We start from the raw sequence: 19,513 nt of genomic DNA, 5'->3' as shown, positions 1-19,513 counted from the left end.
GCTCGGCCACAGAGCAAAGTGGCGGCCGTTCTGTTAGCTCTGCTGGATGCGAGCTGTCCACTCGCCATCGAGTCCAAAAGCTCGCTTTTCTTAGCTTTAACCACTTTAAAAAGACATATAATCAGTGACACATCATTGAAATCTAAACTAATAAATAATTGATACTTGACAACTATGGTACTCAACTAATCTGCATTTTTCAGATATCATGTTATTTAAAGGTACACTGTATTATCTTTTGGGGTGTTTATTGGCAGAGATGGAATATGAAGTTCAGGACATTATTAGTGTAGAATCAATTGAAATAAACAATTGTTGAATCTGCACAATAAGCGCTTCATATCTACATATGGAGCTTGTAACCTCCAACCTCAGATAAACAGATAAACCAAACGCTGGAGGGACCCGGTTTGATGTTGTTGGACATGCTACTGAATTCTGGATGTAGGGGATTTGTTTTTAAGGAATTATTCCTCCTCAGGAATCAGGAAACATTTTTTTGCCAAAATATGTCAGACATACATGGAATTTGACTTGGCAGTTGACAGTAGACAGTATGACAATAGACGAGTAACACGAGTAATAAAATAAAATGCTAATGCTATGAGTTAGTTTAAAATAAATGAACAAAGTTAAAAATATTTAAAAATTAAAAAATAGCGAACCTTCATACTGCAAAATTGAGATTTATTTTCTTTTTCTTGACGCAGCAGGACGAAGCGAGGTCAAGTGACCTTTTTTAAACTTGTTCCAAAGAGAGACTTAAACACCTCCACAAAGTCTCGTCTGGTCCAACTTCTGATCCTGCCGCTGTGCTCCGGCACATGGCCACATCACCGCTCGGTTGGGCTTCAGACTCTTCAACGACACGATTTTCTTCCGGGCGGCTCGGTTGTTTGTTCCGTACGTTAACGCTCAAATACCACATAACAGGCATACCAGATGGAGGAGGTGTTACTGATGAAGTGTCTCCGTCAGTCACACCACTCTAGCGTATGTAACATGAACTGTGTCCCTGTGACACCAAGAACTCCCAACGAGGCTGCACAGCGAAAGACAGACGGGGGGGTCAGAAACGGGGTTGAGAGGATATATATATTAATATATATATATATATATATATATATATAGAAGTGTATATTTGTGTGTGTGTGTGTGTGTGTGTGTGTGTACGCGTCTCGATATGTATGTATATATAGAGAGAGAGGCGGGGGGAGGAGAGAAAACAGCACCCTGTTGGCTGGGAGCTGTGATTACTCACAATGTGTGTTTAATTAATTAGCCTGTGTGGAGACAGCGTGCTGTTCATCAGGCTCTCTGTCAATACCCCTCCAACCCGAGCTCAACCCCGCTGCCACCTCCCGCACACAGCTTTTTTTTCCTCCATCTTATAGAACTATAGACACGAGAGACGTGCGAGGTGTGACTGCGCTGCTGGAGAGGTCGGGTCGGTTAAAGTGGAGCGGTTCGCTTTGAAGGCGAATGGCTGTACTTGTGCTGAGGATGTTGAATAGCTTGACGTGTTAAGCAAGCTTTATATTAAATCACAGAATCACAAAACGCCCCCAAAAACGCCACACTGCGTGGCTGCAGCAGGAAGTGTGATTTGATTAATGGAGGCCGGAGTTGGAGGTTTGAGGAGGAGAGAATAACTGAGCTGGAGATGTGCTTGTGTCTTTCAGGACGCCTCTATTGCACGTCGCTTCCATGTCATGAGGGAGAAGCATCCCGAGAAGTTCAACAGCAGGTAAGTTGGCTTTTCCGATACCATAAAGTATGGCGATAGGTTACAAACCCACCGGATTTTCACAGTAATAGACTTCTAGTTGTATAGAAGTCTGTTGCACAATGATTGTACTTACTTATGAGTATACTTTATACTTTAAAACATGCTTCTCCTTGCTAACAATTACGGACAAGAGGAATTTAACAAGGAACATATTTCCCAGTAGAAAAGTTCAGGTTTTTTTGAGTTCAGGTTTTTTCGTATTGTGGCTGCAGCGGCTGATACAAACAAGGTGAACAGTTATGTCACTCGTCATTCATCTTTGTTGAGACATGGAAAGCATTTGAAAACATTTCGAAAAATCGTCTCCCTCTGGTGCTGGTTTCCGTCCAAATGAACAGAACTCGTTCTTTTCAGTAACCATAAATATCCCGAGGCTCAATGTTTGGACCAAAGCCCGTGATTGGCACAAGTCTTGAGAGGTAAAAGAAGAAGCTCCCTCATTCTGAACCAACCGGCCTGCAGAGCCTCCCCAGACCGTCTGTTGCCCGCTTCATGAATCCTCTCCGGAGCGCCGTTTGACAAATGGGCCGGCTTCTTATTTAGCATTTGTGATTACCTCAAGGAGACGCGTTCACCTTTGGAGATGAACAAATGTGGCATCTATGTTTCCATCAATATTTAACGTCCCCCATACGTCTCCACTAGCGCCAGGGAGTAATTGCGGGCCTAATTGAATTTGCTTGGCTAGTTTGACATCACGGATCAGTCAGACTGATGACACGCGGCCTCTTAATAATCCCATTTGTACTCATTATCATATTTTACCCCGGTCTTAGTACAACATTTAGCCAACTATCCTTCTGCCTCTTGTTGCTCGATCATGCGGCCGTGCCGGCGAAATGGGGAAGCTGAGACTGTGTCGGTTGTGTAATGGCTACAAGGGAGCGGCCTAAAGACATCGGCTGTAAATCTTCTGATTAACCAGAGACGCGTTGGGTAGTCATCGCCGTGTCGTCGTCAGTAACCACATTACTTCTTCGGTGTTGTTTGTCCAGCTCACGGTGAGCCAGGGTCCAGACCTGCGCACACCGACCGCATCTCTGTTGTCCTACTCGCCGTTTCAAGCCTTTTAATGAAAAATGATATAGGTATTTTAGGCAAAAGATTCCGTCTGTTATTCGAATTCATTTAATAATTCAGGAGGGGGAATGGGTTTAGGATCTCTCTATTACACACTTTCCTTTGCCAATTCAATAATGCATGATTATAGTTTTTCAAGGTAGCAAGAGTGTAATGTGCGGATCCTTGGGGGGGGGGTCCTGGAATGACGAGGATACGATCTCCGCTACTGAAATACAGGGACAAAACAAATGTTGATTTCCGTTCCCTGAGCCACTCCCCTCTCCGTCACCTCTGCAGCTGAGCCAAACCACGCCCGCCACCACACAGCGATTTTGTTGGATTTGTCCAAAATGGCTCGTGTCCATTGGAAGCGCGTCGCGACTCATCACAGAGTCGTCTTCCTGCAGCTCGAAGCTCATGAACGCCAGTGAGAACGGAGCAGGTTGCACCCGCTTTTATCCAAGGATGATTTCCTCAAGGAAACATGTTTTTGTCAACCTTTAAGCGCCATGAAACTCCCTTATGCATAAATGTGTTGGAAGCTTTTGCTCCACACACATTCACATTTGATTTTACACCAGACCGAATGATATTTCTAACAGTTGCTCAACTTTTCCTTTTCATCTTATATGTTGTAACGTCAAATCAAAATACCTAATTGACCAATGTTTCAAAGACAAGCAATTTTTTTTCTGAGGTAACAGCGGGAAGGGAAAAGTTTTTATTTATTAATTAAATGTAATACTTTTTTCATTGAAATAATTTATTTTACCTAGTGATTGTTATCTTTAGTTGCAGGTATCTGCACCGTAAAATTAGTTTAATATTCCTTGTCAGACGTAGAGAATACTAAAGAATAGAAGATATCCTTAAAAACAAGGCCTCATAGAGACAAAAATTCTTTATATCTCTTATCTTTATTGCTGTCATGTAGCTTTTTAGAGCCATATCTTGGCTCTTGATCATAGTTCAAATTCGAGTAGGTTTATAAAAATGTAAAATTTTAGAACTTGGAAAAAGAGAAATGTCAAATTTTGACATAATGGGGTTTTAATATGTGACAGCTGTAATGGCGCTTCACTTCCCACATTCAACAAATCTGTAGATTTTGTGACTCGTTTGACCTTAAGGAAACTGAATATTTAATGAGTTTTAATTACCAAACAACATCAAGTAGCTTTTGTTAATTATGAAATGAGGGGATTTTGTTGATGAAATGCTGGGGTCATACCCCCCCTCCTCCTCCCCCTCCCTTCATTTCTCTTGTTCTATCCATCTTCTGTATTTGCACCTTGGGGTGATTACCAGGGCGAAGGTGTGAAGATTTGACACTCGGCAGATAGATTCATTTACTGCCACTGCCGGACCTGGAGGTGATAATGAGGTTGAGGATTAAAAGCAGACAATCAGTCGGCCCGTGACGAAGGCTGCGCCACCTCCTCCCCCGTCGCCACTCCTCCTCCGCCGCCCCGTTAAAATATATGCTACTCCCCTTTTTTTCATGCTGATCTCCCATGTAATTACACGCTAATCTGTAACTGAGAGGAAAGTAATCCGCCGAAAGAAGGGAAGAGAGCGGTGGAGGTTTGGAAGAACTTTGTCCTGTTTACTTTCCCTGTGATGTTACATTAAGTTTTGACATAGCGTAACACAGATTACACATTTTCCTTTCTTTCCCGATACGTCTGTTTGTTATTTAGAAACGTGTGAGCCGTTCTTTAAACGTTCTTTCACGGATAGACGTTCTTTGGACAGGTTTTATAGGTTGTTGAATATGGAGGAGCAGCAGGAAAACACAAAGATTTTATCATATTAATAGTAATATGATAAAATAATAATAATGTCTTCGTTTAAAAGTCATGTTCTCTGAGTTAATAGTAAGGAAGGATCAACATACATTGATGGGACATTGACCGTCTCCCGTGTTACTGAAATGAAATTGCTTTGAGATGATACTAATTCGTCTGATTTGGGACATTTGGGCCGCAGCGTGAAAACCGCTGCGACTTCACCTGCGATGTTTTGTTTATTCCGCGGCATCCATCACGGCGCTTTGATGTTCCCATGATATTTACCCCGCGTACCCGGATCTGTTTTCGGTCCCCGAGACATCTAACACCGCCGCGGCGCTCCTCCAGAGCCGCTCTGCGCCCGTGCGCCCACAGGCCCTCGCTGTGCTGTGTAACCATCCTGAGTTAACCTTTCTCGAAGGCACAGGGAAGCCCGGGCATGGAGCACTCTTTAGCATAATGAGTATGTTCATCAAAGCGCTGCCGTGTGCTGGATGGGAGCCGCCGGAATCACCAACACACGCACACGTCCACACACATTTGTGTGTGTGTGTTTCCTGCTGAGCTGGGAACCGGGCCACAGGTGATGGCGCTCTACGTTACACATGCGCAGGCACTCATTTGGGAAACACGCAGGGCGGAGCTCGGTGGCGGCCGCCCTCGGACCTCATTTGAGGATGAAATGTGACCAAAGTGTCATCTATAATTGATGAACGCTTTTGTGTAATTTAGAGAGATCTCACCTGTGGCCCTATCCCCAGCTCAGTGGGAACACACACACACACACAAACCACATGGACTTAAGCAAAGACTCTGCATATTACATACGTACATCTAGTGGAGGGGCTGAGACTTTAAAGGACCATCATTTAGAAAATAAATGATTTATTGGAGAAGACTTTTAACTGGAGATTGAGACCATAAACACATGTTTAAAATGTTTACTGAGGGAGTAAATCCAGTAAGACGTAGAGTCCTTTTCTTATAGACTTCTGTAGAACCAGACTTCCTTTTTTTGCAACCAAAAGAGTTGCCACCTGCTGGTCACTAAAAGTAATGCATATTTATTTTTTGGTAGTTGGCCGACTGGCACAAAGACAATGTTTGTTACCTGAAAGGCAAACACACCGGCTGTATTCGATCACATTTTAAAATAAGTGTCAGCATTTATTTTTGACATCTGAGTTTCTCCGTCTCTGATTTTGGCCCGACATTGTCTGGCAAGACTGTAGCGACATTCAGAGAGACGTGGAAATCAGTTTGACACAACGGTTGACCGCAAACAGCGATGACATTTAGCATTTCAGCTGGAGTACAAGTCTTATAAACTATTAATGCATCTCCCCTTAGCACTCATCATGTCGCATGCTGCTCAAACGCAGAGCGAAGGTGGAAGAACATCAGTGACGTCACTGACTGACAACCACCGAGGGTCCATTCGGGAGAAGACTCGCACGCGCTAATGGGGAACGATAACTAACTCGATCGCACCCTGACTGTAGAAACAAAACGGGATCGAAGTAAGATCCCCCTGCAGATGTGTTGCAGGAGGTGTCAGACCTTCGATAAACACCCGAAGCCCTGTAAACAATATGAAATCATTAATTAACAGCATGGCTTCGTTCAGTTCATTTCAGGTGTCTCAACAGTTCCCAGACAGTCACAAATGAGATTCTGTTTCTTTTCGACTTTTATATTATTACAATACTTGTTTTTAATTGTTCAACAGCCGCCGTAACAACGCTCAAGTGTTCCTACTAATTATCGGAATTGTTACTGGAATAATGGTGGGAAAAAAGCACATTTTTCCCCAAAAATGTTTTCTCCAAAAAGTGTAAAAGAAAATGTTGAGCCGAACAGTTAAGTTCTATGCACCGTATCACTTCAGTTTTTTATATTCAACCCTAAAGATGTTGACGAAAAAAGGCCCCTTGGAATCATTTCAGTGCAACAGACACAGATACATTTTTCAAACTGCTCGCTGGGCCTCTGAAGGCAAGGCGACGCAACCCGGGTCGTTCCTCAAACTGCCAGTCGGCGCGCTCCAGGCGGTGTCGTGTTAAACAAAACAGTGCATTGATGCAATGCACAAAGAGTTGGTTATGTCAATGCGATATTTATCACCTCTGATCAAGTAGAAATTAGTGTGAAGATGAAGGTCGTAGATCATCCAGGGTTAGATTAGGTGTCAGAGGGGAAGAAAATCGATGGCTGCTTGCTCGGCGTGCAGTGTGGCCGGTAGAAAGTGCACTTGAAAGCGCTGTGGCCTGAGGACAGCAAGGCTGCAGTGAAGCTCATCGCCTCAGACATCCTTTAATATCAGGTGACCAACCGGTGGAGGGTTGATGCACACGGGTGTTTTGATTTAGGGTGTTAGAGCTACAGTACATTTGTCTTTTATTAGATGTTTTTCTAAGCCCGTTTGTGGTCTTCTCTCATCTCGCGCCACACAGTTTGAATATGTCCTCTTCTTTCAGTTTTATTTTGTGATTTGTTTGTGCAAATAAAACGACACCTGGGTAGCGGTGGAAACATGAGCTGCTGTTTTTCTTTTGCTGTGCCAGCTGTGACAACAACAGCTGATCTCACGTGAGCACCGCTAAAGTTATGATTGCAGTACACTTTGCATTGATACACTGCAGGTTAAATCACAGCTCGGAGGATGGAAAACCTGCTACATACCTAATGGTGAAAACACAAATCGCTCCCACGGGGAATACATCAGAGGAACTTCCAAGATGTTTATGGAAATGGACACTTTATTTTACCATTTATTGCTCTTACCACTAAGTCCTCGTAATCTAACTTAAAAGTATCATCTTACTCAAATGGACTCCCTGATAATACTGTAGGAGACGCTCCCCGCAGTCAGTCTGAGGAGTCTGGTGTTCAGCGTCAGTCGGCGGATAACGAACGACAATCCGATCCAGCCAATGGGATGCTCCTAATTACCTAATGAACAGGGACATGAGGTGATTTGTTGCCATGGTGCGCTTGTTAGGGTAAGTGGTAGCGAATCGACCGGATTCTCAGATGTTGTCTCTCACTGTATCTGTTCTTTAGTGTCGTTTGGTTCTGCAGTCCTTTTAAATAAAAAAAACAGATTTAGCCATACTGTCAAATTTGAGGAGAGGACAATGATTTATTGATGCAAATCCCAATAAATGTCTTGGTGAATGACATAGTAGCTCATGGGCAGTGTTTTGCCATTAAGAATTATAATATAACAACAAGCTCTCTTGTGGATTCTGTTGGAGACTCCTACAACTTGCCAAATGTATATCTCAAACAGCAGCATGTGTTGCTTTCTTCTAATTTCATCTCAACATTAAAAAATTGGACGTAGCTGCTTCTGGCATAATTGGATTTTCTTCTTCTTTGAAAATGTTGGATTGTTCAAATCAGCCTTTTCACATCTGCTCATGTGGTTCTATTGAATATTTTACCTCTGATACTCCGCTTCCACACAGCGATAACGATTCTATGCATCCAGAACATTCCTTGTACTGAACCTGGCTTCATTCTCCGACCACTCGTTTTGAATATGCTTTTCAAAGTGGCCACCTCCATTTGTTTACTTGCAAAAATGGCCCTGTCTCGTGTTCATGTGCTCTTGTGGGTTGGACTACCGGCCTTACAGACGGACGAGGATGATGATGATGATGATGATGATGATGATGATGATGATCATGCTGGGGAAGAGGTCGGGGTGTGTTGTTGTGGAAAGCCTCCCAGCATGGCCCTGTCGCCCTCCTGCCTCTTCCCACCTCCCTCTGCTACCATCCCTCTTCTATTGACCATGTTGCACATTATAAATCAACTGAGTTGGGCTACCTTGCAAGTACCCTAACGAAAGCTCATTTATAAAGTGGCTAAATGGTCCTGACAAAAGTCCTAATGAGGAAATCAATAATTCAGTGATTGTTACTCTTCTTATACTAATACGTTCCTCTCATAGCACTTTGACTACAGCCACGAGAAGGCCATTTTTTACTGTGGTCAGTTCTTACGTGTTAGCACTGTTTTTTCTTCTGTTCTTGAAGCGTTTTGATGGCATGACGCTGATTCAACGCTGTGATGCTGTGACGCACATTGTGATACATCCGATACAACTTGCTCTCTTCCTTTTCAATTTTCTGCATTTAATCTCTTCCGTCCTCTACTTTATTTCATGAGGTTTTCTACTTTTTTATTTTCATATGTCTTTCAAGAAAACCTGGAGTGATATTTTCTCGGGGGGTGGACGCTACGTTCTCTGAAGTTTTCAATGAATTTCAAGATTTTTTGGCGTGAGTAATTGGATGTGTGGTGTGATATGGAATGCCTTTTAGTCAAAATTAAATAAATGAATAAATACGTAAGTACATGAAATATGCATTTGAAATACATCATGAAATAAATAAATGAGGCAATAAATACATAAATATTAAATACATTTAATTATTTCATGGTACTTTTATTTCATAATGCCATTTTACATTTCACGTTCTTATATGCAAATCAGGGGGCGTGGCTACATCTAACATTCAAAACAGACAACAGAGCCGTGTGCAAAAGAAGGCTGGCTAAGGGACGTGAGATTAGCGCTGGTACTACAAGCACAGGTGCTGGACGCCCGCCTCCGGACAACACAAAGTTAGCCAGCTTGTCGTGTTGACTTCTTCAACTTGAACGTGCGTGTGGAAGAGGTCCAAGTTGAAGAAGTCAACATTTGCGCTGGTACTACAAGCACAGGTGCTGGACGCCCGCCTCTGGATATTCCTGGCGACATGCGAAATGCGTGACTGACACTTGAGAGTGACGGATTCTGTGTTGGTTGGTTTGCTAAATTGCTAGCTTAGCTTAGCTGAAGCTAATGCAACCTCATCAAAGTTTGACACCCACTCTGCTAGTGATAGCACTTGAATAATCTTGTTGCAGATAATGTAGAGCAATAGACATTTTTAAAGCTAAATCAAAGCATTGCGCTCAGTTACAATTGTTGGAGAAATAATATCACACTGCCATAAAAAGTTAAATCCGATGCCCCTCAGATGTTTGTTTGATTAGTTTGAAGACACACAGGCCGCCTTTACGTTACTTACTAGAAAAAAAAACAATATAACACACAGAGTATAACAAATAATCAATACGCCGATAGCCAAATAAGACATTTTCTTTGTGTAGTCACGAGAATTGAATGTACCACAGCAGCATGCGGACAGATGGTGACTCACCCCTGCGAGGTCATTGATCATCAGCCTTAGCGGTGGGAGTGTGTGTGCTGGAGGAAGCCCGGGGAGCAGCGCCCCGGTCCTCCGTTAATTGCAGGGGCAGTTAGATTACCCTCTTACACCCCTCACTGGGTCATAATGTTTGGCATGCGTACCCACTGGTGACCCCATGTGCTCCCTCAGATGCCTCTCTTACTGGCTTTGGATTCATCATTATGCTTCAATATGTGATTAATGAGCCACATTATACATTCTTTGGAGATTAATGACTGTGTGATTTTGGTCAGCGGTAAACATTAGAGGTGTATTTCCTGTGTAGTTCAGAGAATCCTCTTTTCAAGCGTGAATCAATCACACCTTTACAGACTGGGTTCTTTTTCACCAGCTGAGCGTATAAGAGACTGGAGACAGAAGAGAAAAAGAGATGCTGACTGAACATGCTTCAAAATTTTGATGTGGGAAAAACACACCCTATGTTTCCTCTCTATTGTTGATCTTTTTCCACTTCCTGTTGTCTCGTTTCTTTCAGAACAAAGAATAAGCTGTGGTACTTTGAGTTCGGCACTTCGGAAACCTTTTCGGCCACGTGTAAGAAGCTCCACGACTTTCTGGAGGTTGAGGTAAATAAAACCACACATTTTCTGGTTCTGTTTTAGCCTTATAGAAAATGAAAACGGAAAATAAACTAAAGTTACAGCTTTTATGTGCTCTGCTGTGTGAATCCGGGTCATCATATTAATATTCTGTTGAGAACTTGATGAAGACGGTATGCACATGAATGCAGGTAAGCTCTCAGCTAAAGATACTGGTGCTTGTTAAAACATATTCTGGTCAACCATTGTTCCTTAAATGGGACACATTTGTACAAGTTTTAAATTCACCTAGACAGCGTGTTGATGTGTGAAGGCTATCCGTACACCTTCCCTCCTGCTTCACACTGAACGTCAGTTCGACATAAAGGTAATTAGCCCTACATGACCCTGCTGTGCGTGATATTGAGTGATAATGAAGACGGTGTCTATACAATTCATCTTCCCCCTTCTCAGAGCTATCCACTGAATGCCGAGGTCGTCATTAATTAGTGCTCGATAAGTACCCATAGTGCTGGATGAGGTAGGAAGATCCATACTGGTGTATAATCTACAAGTATTACTGGCCTTTGTCACATCAAATTCATTGTTCGGGTTCAGGTTGGGATAGTAAGAGCGGACTCAGTCTAAAACTTCATAGAGACGGATTCAGGATTAGACATGTATTCAGACTGACACAGAGGAGAGCTAAAAGGGAGATAGGCCTACAGGGTCAGACAGAGGAACGTGTACATGTTCAGAAAGACCGATATCAGTTTAGGCCTGGGCAGAAAGTAGGTTCCGGTGTTCATGGTTGCCCTTTAAACACGTGTGGCGCTCAACAGCCGTTTTTCCATGACAGACGCTTTCTCAGAGGTGGAAAATACTTCTACGGTCCTGCAGTTGCGTAGCCGTTTGTCATTTTTGGTTCCTTGCCTCTCCTTGGCTTTTGTCTGATGTTTTTAGGGTTGTGCCTTTAGCAACAGAGTCACAAATCTCATCAACTCTCTAGTTGTTCCAGTTCTTTCGTTGGCATCTTTGACCAATCGGTTTCTCTTCTCCACCCTCCGTTGTTTCTTAATTTTTTTTTATTTTTATCAGCAGCCCAGTGGAAACGTCATCAACCCACCCACTGTCTCTACAATGAGAAGCGCCATTCAAACAAAGGTTGAATAGGACATTACAAAGACTGATGGTGGTCTGATAAATGTCTAATCTAGCTGCAATCATGGGTTGATAACCTATTTTTTTTTACTTAAAGACAAGGTAGCATTAGAATAAGTGCTGGCATCCACATTTCCAACTTTCGTCCATCGTCCATCAGGTGATCTGTTAAGTCACGCGGAACCACATTTTGCTCAGCAAATTTCATCACTTATCTGATTAGAATGTTTTCTACCTAGAAACCACTGGTGCCAACGACTTATACCTTTGTGGCAAATCATTTTTTTTTTTTTTTTACTTTTTCTTTCTCCTTTCTAAAAGTGTGACGGCGTTACTTTGGACCTCAGCAGCATCTCCTTGGAAGGCATTGCCATTCTCAACATTCCCAGCATGCACGGCGGGTCCAACCTTTGGGGCGAGAGCAAGAAGAGGAGGGGTAACCGCAAGGGGGGCAAAAAGAGCCAAGACAAGAGGACACCAGTGCTCGACCCCAAGGAGCTCACGTTTGCAGTTCAAGGTAGCTTTGACAGCAGAGGAGTTAATACATGTTCAACTGTTGTGGTTTTCTTTTATGAGATAGAACATAGTGGAAAAAAACATTACGAGTTGTTTTTGTTTAAAAACAGTGTGTGTATCTTTAGCCAGAGCAGCTGTATGGATCCTGAGATAGCAATGTTGGCTTCCTTGTCTCGTCGAAAAAGTGTTTTTCATGGTGTCCCGAGGATAAACCCTGAGTACTTCATTACTGAACTGAGACCAAACTTGGCTAGATGAAACACATCCCCAAGTTAACATTGTCACTGACATGCTGACAACCTCAACACACATGAGTGAGGTAATTGTGCAAATCAGCACTTTCAAAACCCTGCACCTACAGTAGATCTGGGTTTGTTTGCGTTATCAGACATTATACCGTACGAAATATCGGGAGGCAAGGACACAGAATCGCACAGTCTGTGTCCTTGCCCCTATCAGACAGATCAAAGCCTCAACTTACCACCAAACTTTTCCAGAGTGCATGAATATTTCACCGATGACAAGGCGAATCATTGCTAGCCGGTTTTGTTTGCAAAGAAGAGGTACAATCATGTCACTGTTTGGGACTGTCACTTGCGTATTAATGGTTTGTGTGGGCTCCAGTGGACAGGCTCAGTTAATAGGAGTGGACGGAGGGGGGAGGGGAAGGTGTTTGGCATTCCCCCGAATCCATATATGTCAAAAGGAAGCCCATTAATGGGAATATATGAATGAACGAAGCAGAATGAGTCAGCTGAGTCACATGAAGGGCCTAAACCTTTTATTTCCTATCGTGTCCAGCTGCTGCCTTCATGCTTTTCAGGTGTAAATGGTGAGATGGGTTTATTTTACCTGGTAAGAAAAAGAGTCACCATCAAGCTTTCATTTATTTCCTTTTCTGATTTGTTTTGTTTCAGTTAGATTTCGGGTGATGCACCTTGAAAGAAAAGCATATCTGTGACATCCCAAATGGGATGATGTGAGTTTTCGATGAAGGTGCAGTGTGGCCCGGACTGTGAGGGTGATAGTTGATCAATTCAAAGCCCAATTTTGCTACAATGAACACTCCATTAATCCCTCAATAAAAATCAATCAGTGTGAATTAAAAAAGGGGGCCACTGTCTGAACGTGGAAAGGCACTTAGTGTGAGCAGGCAGTGTATTCGTATGCCACTACGTCTCTGTCTGTTTGTTTATTGATGTGTGTGTGTGTGTGTGTGTGTGTGTGTGTGTGTGTGTGTATAAATGGACGCCCTTGTGGAAGGTGCCCTCAAGGTGAGCCGCCCAACTTGTCAGATCAAGAGAACAACGTATTTAGAGGTAAACACAGAAGTGCATTAGCCCAGAGGGGGCACCGCCGAGCCCGATGCACGGATCAAACTGTTGGTTGGGATTATTTTGTGTGTGTGTGTGTGTGTGTGTGTGTGTGTGTGTGTGTGTGTGTGTGTGTGTGTGTGTGTGTGTGTGTATATGTTTGGGTCTGTCGGGTGGGTGGAGGATGGGTGGAGGGTGGCTGCAGAATAAAAAAAAAACATGACCTTTCGAGAGCTGTTAATTCGTCCCGCTGGTGACGCCAGGAGACAAGCCCCCTCAGGTGGAAGGGAATGGCTGCAGAGTGAATTATTTAGAATGGGACTGAGGTTTTTGCAGGGGAGGGTTGGAAGGGAGGGGCTCCAACGTGTGGGCGGAGGGGCTGTTGCTTGGGACTGATGCCCCTCGACAAGCCCCATGAAGCTTTCTTTGGAGGATCGGCCTCCTCACACCCTACACCTCCTCCTCCTCCTCCCCGCCATTTCTCTTTAGTTTTACTTTCCGCCGATGGGCTGCTGGTCCTGCTCCACCAGCGGCCTCCACAGTTACTTCTTTGACAGTGACAAGGACGCCGTTTGTCTTCATGGGAAGACATGGCTGATGTTAAAGCCGTAGCGCTGCTATTGGGAATTCTCCATATGGATTTTTTCTTTTTCTGCGTTGTCACCTTCACTGTTTGTTTGTTCATCGCAGTCAAATATCGACTTCAAAATGTCACATGGTTGTTTATTGTGCTTTCATCAGTCATGTCTGAAAATGACTATTTAGACCCAAATATAGTTGTATTGTCACGTAGGATTGGTTTAATAATAATAATCAGGTCGTCTAGAGGTCAATGGTTTTACCCAAAACTTTTAGGTCAAACATCTATTTGTGTGTTTTTATTAAACATCTGGTCGAACAGAGTGGCTCTGACCTTGTTACATTTAGCAGAGAGGCTCTACGGTCTTTTCCAACAGTAAGCACTCCCGGGAACACTGGATCCTTGTAGCCCAGGGCAACGAGGAATCCCTATCGCCATGGTGACGCTGTCCATCACGCTTGTCAGCACGGGCCCCGTGTGAGCTGTTTGCGTTAACGTGAGAAGTCACAATGGGTGTGTGTGTCGGGGGGGCGGCTTTAAAGCCCAGTGTCAGCGGGTCAACCTGCTGGGCATGTACACACACTCCTCCACCCCGACCCTGGAAAGCACTGCACTCACAGGCCCGGCGCCGAGACAGGGACGGACGTGTGTCCATCACCACGGTGACAGCTGGACACCACAGCTCGGCGGCTACAACAGCAACTCACCGCAACAGCAACATTACCCACGACACTCCTTCAGGGCAAGCGGCGCGGATGTACGCGGCGGCGGTGACGGCGAGCTAACTTTGCGCCGCACGCACCTAGCGGCTAAAAGTGGGTCCTGGTTCCGATTAGTGTCCGTGCGCTCACCAGCAGCGAGGCTGCACCGTCTTAAATTGTGGAGTGACGAGTCGATGGAGAGTCGTAGGCGTAGCGGGCCCCCTGAAACGGATGGGCCCTGCGTGACACGGGGCTTCCAGCGGGGGCAAAATCAACGCTCACAACGGCAAAACAGAAGAGGAATTAATAATTATACTATCACCAGATTGCCGGTGTAATCTATTTAATAGCTGTTTTGTGTGTAGCTTGTTATTCTTGTTGCCTTTTCTCTCTTTTTTTTCTTCACCGTGAATGTTAAAAGGTTCTGAAGCGATCACATCTTATTTGAACTCCTTGTCTTTTTGTCTTCCTCGCCTAAATGTAGTATGGCATGACATAAAATGTCCGTACATCAGTATCTACACAAAGCAACAGGAATTTACTCGTAAAAATCTATTCTTTGTGCCTTAGACCTGTCTGACCACCTGCTGGAGGTGGTGGGGCTGGAAGGGGCCATGGAGATGGGTCAGATCTACACCGGCCTGAAGAGCGCTGGGAGGCGCCTGGCGCAGTGCTCCTCCGTGACCATAAGGTCAGCGTTCAGCCGGATCACTTTCTCAGTCAGGATTTGTCCTCTTTCTTGTTGGCATCTTTGCTGGAATTTGCTATTTTTCACAAAGTTGCATTTCTTCTTCCCTCTCAGAACCAGTAAATCCCTCCCCATGCAGATTGATGGGGAACCTTGGATGCAGACTCCCTGCACGGTAGGTCACGAAAGCCGTTCTTTGGCAGCACCCATCTTCCACCTCCCCCGATGATGTCATTGTTCAAAGAACAGGTGATTTCACCTGTTTTCAATGACGAGAACTCTTGATTTCGGTGTTGGACCTGATACCACCCATTCCGCCGGAATTAATTGGGATAGCAGCAAAACTGTGCCGATTTCAAGTGCACCCAAGGCTTCAGAGGTGATTGGTGGCCTCAGGTGGAGATTTTACATCTCCACCCAACGTGAACCTGAGCAGAAGACTGATCAGCCAGAATAAGTGACATCACCTGAACAGCCTCAGGCAAGAACTGATACAGACATGACGATGACTTCAGAGTGTAAAATATGGTTGTGGTTTCATGTTACCAGACACAACTTACTTTTACTTATTTATACCGGACAATCTGCTATTATTGATTACAATGGTCATTTTAAATTTGTTCATTGCCAGTTGCTTGTAGTTTGAGTGGAAGGATTTGAATAATAATTAATAATCTCATTCAATAGTGCAATACTGCATAAGGGATAATAATACCAACATTGATAAATATATTGAGGTCCAGCAAGGTTTTAAAATATCAATCCAGTGCCTTTTCTTAGCGTCCGCATGTCAAACATGTGCCTTGACGAGTGTCTGCCCTTCCGTCACTTGATTTCCAAAACGAATTTCCTTAGTTTGCGTTGATTAGGCTTATGTTTAGTTCTAATCACCACCCCACTGCAGATGAAGGGCCGCTGAGATTTACATACGGAAGCTAAAGAAAAGCGGCGCATGACAAACCGAGTGGCCTGTGAGGGCTCTTGTGTCTGCTGGCACAACTCCATGTAGCAAAGTTAGGATCTGACCATCCATAATTGTGCTGCAACGATTGCCACGGCGAGTTATTCATACTGTCTGTCTGAGCTGAATTTGAATCAGGCGGCCTGTTAAATCCATTCAAAAACACCACAGTTCAAATGGGATGTTAACCCACTAATTATTAACAACAACAACTATGCAAATGCGTCTCAGTTCCTCGGTGTGCATAACATATTTAACACCATTCAACCATTTGCATTTTGAAGTGACACATGACATGTATCTGTGTCTCTTTGATAACTGGCTCTTTAATAACTGAGTGCGAGCTGTGGTAAAAATGAAATGAAACACTTCAAATATAAAACCATCCTAGTTTCTGTAGTTTGGCTGATGTGAGCGGGAACAACAAATCAATAATTTGTTCTAATTGTTTTTTATTTCTAAGAGGTGCATTGCTTTGTAACTGGGGCTTTTGATATGTAGATGCTTGATGTTGCGTATTTAAAACAGAGCTCAGCCATCCTCAAAATGTATTTTGGGTTTCCTCGGAGAGCCTCCTGAGGTGACCAGTGTCTTCCCCAAAAAGATTTTTTTGTCTTTTGTAATCCACATCAGAAACCTAGAGCTCAATCATGTTTCATGATGGTAGAGAGCCAACAAGAAGCTGTAACGACTTCTGAGTCAGAGGGCAAGAACAACAAGTGCCAGCTTTCCTTTGTAGTGACTGTAATCCAGACGGTAGCATTTCCTCTCACCATTATGTCGTTTTGACTCTTTGTGCAGCTCTATAATGAACGAGGTCCCTGATATGAAAGCCCTTGATCCTGATGATATTTGTTGTTGCATTGATCTTCAATCCTGTAACCTTTTCACATTGAGGACCAAACAGGCCCCATTTGACATCAACCCATATTTTCTTTGGCACATAGGAGGATAAAAGGAAAAAACTTAAGAGAAAGGTTTATCTTGAGTTAAAGCACCATAACCCCGACTGAAGAGGAGGTATTACAAGTTATTAGAAGAGACAAAATGGTAGACAAACATCAGTTCTCTCATTTCCTCACGTACCTTTCGTACTCTCCTGCAGCAACTTAATCTCATCTTCGCTTCCTTCCAACACCAGATCGAGATCGTCCACAAGAACCAGGCCCCCATGCTGATCGGACCGCCGCAGTGCCGGAGCTTCCTCTCCTCCGTCATAAGACGGACGCGCTCCGAGAGCAAAGACTGATCGCTTCGGGGGCCTTTTCGAATCCTCTCGAGCTTTAAGGGGCAGCGGCCTTCAAGTTGATGGTTGCTCGGCCCCGTTAGCGAAGGGTTGTCTCCGATGCCTGTTGACCGCCCGGAGCAGAGTTACAAACTGTGGGTTGGGTGCGTGGAAGCGTCACAGAGAAGCCCTAGTTAATGCGGAACGAGGTGTGTTTAGGGGCCGGCGCTTCGATCTGCGGCGTGCAGAGTAGGTTAGCTCCAAAAATACCGAAGCTATTTTGGGATGTCCAATTTTCTAATTGTCTGTTTTTATTTTTGCTGTTGTGATCTGTGGCATGTGGAGGGGGAAAAAAACACTGATGAATGTGTTTTTTGTGATATGATGTATTTATTTATTTATTCATATTTTGCTGCTATTGATGTTTTTTTTTAAGTATTTTTTTTGTTTTTTTTTCACATTTGCATACCCCATGACGCATGATGGACAGAGTAAGATGCTGCTGCTGTCGAAGCTGACATATCTAGAGCTTTCAGCTGATCTTTCCCAAGTGTTCAGTAAGTTTGCTCAGCATTTCTTCAGCGTTTCACTCGTGAATGGCTTCAAGTAGTAAAAAAAGACAGAGAATCACATTTTGCTTTCTTCTTAAATGGTTCCTGCAAGTCATCCTTGTCACGTTTTGATCTGCCGTGTTGCTGCTAAGTCAGTGAAAAGATTAGGAATGATTATTGATCTTCATGAAAAATGCATGACACTCTTTGTTTTATGTTGCACGAGAGATTTTCCAGACAGCTTTACCAATACGGTGCACACTTTCTGTCTCACGAGGGACCAAGATCTGTTTTGACACTTGTGAAAATTGATCTTTTTTTGGAATCTACATCTTCAGTGCTGCTTGGTTTGACCATATCATTCTTTATAAGATGGCTGCATTTTTATGAGATCCTGTATTTTTCCTGAACAGGTTCTCAGGTACTTTCAAAGTGGATAGAAGCATCAGAAAAAAAGTCTTGTGTTCAATCGGACTGTATGTTGTTACAGTGACTGTATTGTTGGATATTCACAAGAGGCAGTTTGAGTGGTCATTGATTTGTTCCAATTTGTACGGTTGAGTGTTTGCAGTCCGCTGCGCATAACAGCATGCATCGACCAATTAAGGTCTAAAAACAAAATGACTATTGACAATTTATGTACAAACTCGATTTAAAGAAGAAATACTGAAAATCAATCTCATCCAATAATTACATTTCCGAGAGGCTTTTCCCAGCCACTAACGTGCACACATAAATGAATGAATGATGCAGCTTTTTACAAAAAAGTCTCCTCTATACCAATAAAAAATATCATTCTGGATGGTAGTGATTCAGTAGATTTCTACACAACAGTAGTTTTATCTCATCCAGTCCCACCAAACACACATCTTAGAGAATTTGTTAGTGACCAACCAGCGTGACACACACTTGGTAAATGTGTTCAGTCATTAAAAGTGCCATACACCAGTGGAGACGGATCCGACGAGTTTCCCATCTCTTTGCTTTTTAGGGTGCTGCGTTTGTACAGTGAGGTTGTATTTTTGTACACAGCATTTTTTATTTTTCCGCTTAATGCTTTTACTCTAGAACTACCGCCATGTTGTTCTGCCTAAAAACAAGTACTGCCTGCCAATGTTGAATGGGAAAAGTTATAATGGATGTAATAATAAAAAATATTAAAAGCTTTTTTTGTTTGAAGTGTTTTAAATATGATTTGTACATTGACCTTTGTCCAACATTTTGTTGTCCTAACATTCCACATATTGCTGTCTGAGAAAATTTCAACAAATATATTTTTTAAATGTTTCTAAAATAGCCTTAACTAGCTTAAAACGTAGCTTGCTACCAGGCGAAGATTATCAACCTTAACAATAATTATCAAGTCGTATTTCTTTTTGTGCATGAAATTC

At 43.3% G+C, this 19,513-nt stretch overlaps 1 protein-coding gene across 4 annotated transcripts in view; it reads left to right on the top strand.

The window, feature by feature from the left end:
* The window catches only part of dgkb (diacylglycerol kinase, beta), a 48,796-nt gene extending 29,508 nt beyond the window's left edge, over positions 1-19,288 (top strand). For all 4 annotated transcript variants that reach the window (XM_040164832.2, XM_040164831.2, XM_078094640.1 and 1 more), the window contains 6 exons: positions 1,683-1,747; positions 10,384-10,474; positions 11,909-12,104; positions 15,268-15,388; positions 15,500-15,560; positions 17,488-19,288. In XM_040164832.2, the coding sequence (XP_040020766.2) occupies positions 1,683-1,747; positions 10,384-10,474; positions 11,909-12,104; positions 15,268-15,388; positions 15,500-15,560; positions 17,488-17,595 (642 nt within the window). In that variant the 3' untranslated portion in view covers positions 17,596-19,288. The remainder of the gene's footprint in view (positions 1-1,682; positions 1,748-10,383; positions 10,475-11,908; positions 12,105-15,267; positions 15,389-15,499; positions 15,561-17,487) is intronic.
* Positions 19,289-19,513: the final 225 nt, after the last annotated feature.

Source organism: Gasterosteus aculeatus, chromosome 20 (assembly GCF_964276395.1).
Source record: "Gasterosteus aculeatus chromosome 20, fGasAcu3.hap1.1, whole genome shotgun sequence".
Classification (NCBI taxonomy): Eukaryota; Metazoa; Chordata; class Actinopteri; order Perciformes; family Gasterosteidae; genus Gasterosteus; species Gasterosteus aculeatus.
Note: the sequence above shows the minus strand (reverse complement) of the source record. Positions and strands in the feature narration are given on the sequence as shown.